Source organism: Alligator sinensis, unplaced genomic scaffold, assembly GCF_000455745.1.
Source record: "Alligator sinensis unplaced genomic scaffold, ASM45574v1 scaffold100_1, whole genome shotgun sequence".
NCBI lineage: Eukaryota > Metazoa > Chordata > Crocodylia > Alligatoridae > Alligator > Alligator sinensis.
This window is the reverse complement of record NW_005842193.1, coordinates 1,405,183-1,408,674: the sequence shown is the minus strand read 5'-3', so window position 1 is coordinate 1,408,674 and position 3,492 is coordinate 1,405,183. Positions and strand designations below refer to the sequence as shown.

General features: G+C 46.5%; 1 protein-coding gene across 1 annotated transcript in view; it reads right to left on the bottom strand.

Moving 5' to 3' along the window:
• Positions 1-3,280, bottom strand: part of NAMPT (nicotinamide phosphoribosyltransferase) — a 39,145-nt gene extending 35,865 nt beyond the window's left edge. Inside the window, exon 1 of the mRNA XM_025207378.1 lies at positions 3,188-3,280. Coding sequence (XP_025063163.1) covers positions 3,188-3,280 — 93 coding nt within the window. The remainder of the gene's footprint in view (positions 1-3,187) is intronic.
• Between the last annotated feature and the right edge of the window lie 212 nt (positions 3,281-3,492).

Below are 3,492 nucleotides of genomic sequence, written 5' to 3'. Positions count from 1 at the left end.
CCCCCCCCCCCCCTTCTCGACATTCTGCCTTCAAAAACATTTTTTTCAGTCATGGCCAACAGTGCGACAGAGTAAGTCCTCCTGGAAACAAAGTATCCAGGAAGCATGGCTTCAGGAACTTCCTGGTGTGGTGAACTATCCATCTTCTGCAATTCCACATTTCCTGGGCCCCATGTTCCCAGGAGGACATATTCTAGGTCAAGCAAGATTAGGCCCCAGACTCTTGCAAGGGCAGTAACAAGACTATTAGTTCTTTAGTGTCAGTAGTTCTTTACGTAGGTTCCTCTATAGCAGGGGTGTCTAACCTTTTTTAATGTGGGGCCAGATCATGAACTTTTCATCACCCAGTGGGCCAGCAAGCCATATTCAAAGACCTCACAGGTAGCGGTATCACCCCCCCCAAAACAAAAGTACAGTGTTTACATTCGTTTCCTGCTGCAGTACCTCAGGCCTCAGAAAACAGCATGGAGGGCCGCATGGCAGCCCGTGGGCCGTATGTTGGACAAGCCTGCTCTATAGAAAGCACTGCTGCTTTGGGCACAAGTTACAGAGCTCTGCCAACAGCTATGGCTATGGCAAGGGTAATACAGGACTCTGCCCCTTCAATTTATTGAGCAGGCACAAACAACAGCTATCTTGGCAGCTGCATGGCATGCACAGTACTTCCATGCGTACTCCTTTTCCAACAAAAGCAGCTTCCATGCTTAGAACACACCCCCCAATTTTGGGGGCAGGAAAAGGGACATGTGTCATATAAGAAAAAGTAGTATTTTACATCAGAAGGGCTCCCCGCCACCCATTTCAGCTATTATGTAGTGCGGTGTTTTACTACAGAAAACTACAACACCACATCAAATCTCAGATGCTATAATTGCTTCAACAAGTCTAAAAGAACACTGACGTGGAAGTCACGACACTTTGCAATTAGGTTTGCCAAAATGAAAAGACGCTTCTTCACTATAAGCATCTTTACATGGATCTTCAATGCAATAACACATTCAGGACACCCCTGAAAGCTTTGTTTCACAGTAAAAGAACAACATGCTAAAAAAACGATGGTATTCACTTACCTGCAAGATACCTGCCCCACTATTAAAGAATGACCATTACTGCAGTATGTCTAAAAGGTTGTCCCACACCCTGAGAATGAGGTAGGCAGTCAGCAGAGCGGGACTATATACTAGGGGTAGTAATGAGAAAGCAAAGTATGTGCAAGTCTACCAGGAAGCAGGTCATACACAGCATGGAGAGTGAAAACAATGCAATAATGTGAAGCACAAGAATAATTTACTTCTCCCACTATTTTTGCTTTGTTATCAAAATATTTATATTAATGCATCAGTGGAAGACAGTCAGTGTAACTAAGTTTTCTACCTAAAAATCTAGAACCATTTGTTGCATATTTCCACAGACCCAGTTCATAATGCAAGGTCAACACCAAGAAAGGCAGTGTCCAGTCTACAAAGGTCTGAAATTCATCCAGCAGATGTCTACCACCATCTAGAACTACTTAAAATACTGATAGTGAGCATAGCAACATGCCGCACGAATGGCATCAAAACCAGTAAAACTTCAGTCCCTAGTTTCTAACATTCCTAGGACCAGAAGTGACCTTCCCACCATACTGTACAAAAACAAGTACAGGAGAAAGTGACAACTTGCTGATGTCAACACAGTAATCCCTGATAGCCAAGTTAGTTCAGGGTTCATTTCACAGTTCATAGCATTAAACTCCTGTACAAATAAAGGGCCAGCTCCCAAGTTTCACCCCACCCCAAGCCCTACACATTAGTAACATTCAAAGGCACTCACAATAATGAAGCCTCATTATCAAATTCAAATTCATGGGTGGTTAAAGGTAGCACAGCCAGTTATTGATCTCACCTTGATGCACACAGCAAGCTAAGTCCCAATGAGGGCAAACTGGTTGTCCTATGTAGATGGCTTTTCTCAAACAGACAAAACATTCCCACATGTGACTGACAGCAATTGCTGAGAACTCAATCACTGGAATAGGATTAGGAGGTAAACGTCTCAACTGGAGACAGCTTCTTCAGAGGTTTCCCCAATCCAGCTAATATTATAGGATTCCTTTATATTATTGACGGACATGTTAGTAGTGCACACGACAGTTCCCCTGATAAATACTCTAGTACTAAAAATAGTGGGGTTTACAATTTTTTTAAAGCTGGATTTTATGAACTGCCAGATGTTTTTGTGAGATTGCTACAAAAAAATGCTTTCACTGAACAAATCTGATCGATTAGAAAAGTGATAGCATAATCCAGGGAGAAGAGAAGTAGTGCAGCTTCTATTATCTACCAAGACCCAGGACATCATTTAAGCACAATCCAAAGACACAGGCACCTGAGAGGAGATGTAGGAACCTGCAGCAAGCACATTTGCAAGTTCCACTTCTTGCTCATGAAGATAGTGAAGGAAAGCAGCTCCCAACTGCATTTGCTGTGACAACAGAGGATGTCCTAACTCAGCGGTTCCCTAACTCTGACAGATTGCGTAACACCAATTCAAATGATACAACCATAAGTACCACCAGCAAATTTTTGTGATAAAGTAATTATAATAAATTATCTGTTAAAGTGTACCACTGACAGGTTGTCTGCGTACCACTGGTGGTACCGTACCACAGATTGGGAACCACTGCTCTAACTGCAGCAAGAAGTGTTATCCAAACTATGAGGCATCCTACATAAATCTTCCCTTAAAACTTCCACAGCTGTCCGAGTTTGTGGACCAGGTAGAGTAGGCAATGCCAGCAGCATTTCACATATCACAGTAACTGGAACAAATTGGCTTCTTGCTATGTTAGCACTCAGACTTGCTGCTACTAGTGCAACTCCTCTGACAGCAACTTCAGTGTTAGGGCAGCGGTGTCAAACATACGGCCCATGAGCTAGATCCGGCCTATGGAGCAACTCAGTCTGGCCGGCTGGACTCCCAACAGGCCACTGGGAGTTGGGGGTGCGACGTGCTGAAGAGCCCTAGGGCTCCAGTAGACACAGCCATCGAAAGCAGGATGGCAAGCGAGGGCTGATACAGCTGCCCTTTGGCCGCTTCATCCATCACCACTGCTGTGGCACCAGCTTCTGGGCTGCTGATGCCACAAGCCACACAGGGCAGGCCGTAGGAGCCACAGCTGTGCTGTGCCACACCTGAGGCTGCTCACCCCGGCGGGAAGCAGATCCTCCCAGAGATCACGCAGCCATCGAAAGCAGGATGGCAAGCGAGGGCTGATACAGCTGCCCTTTGGCCGCTTCATCCATCACCACTGCTGTGGCACCAGCTTCTGGGCTGCTGATGCCACAAGCCACACAGGGCAGGCCGTAGGAGCCACAGCTGTGCTGTGCCACACCTGAGGCTGCTCACCCCGGCGGGAAGCAGATCCTCCCAGAGATCACGGCGAGTGTGACACAAGCGCCTTCCGCGCCAGGGGGCTTCACGAGGCACCTGCACGGTCCGGCCGCCGCCCCT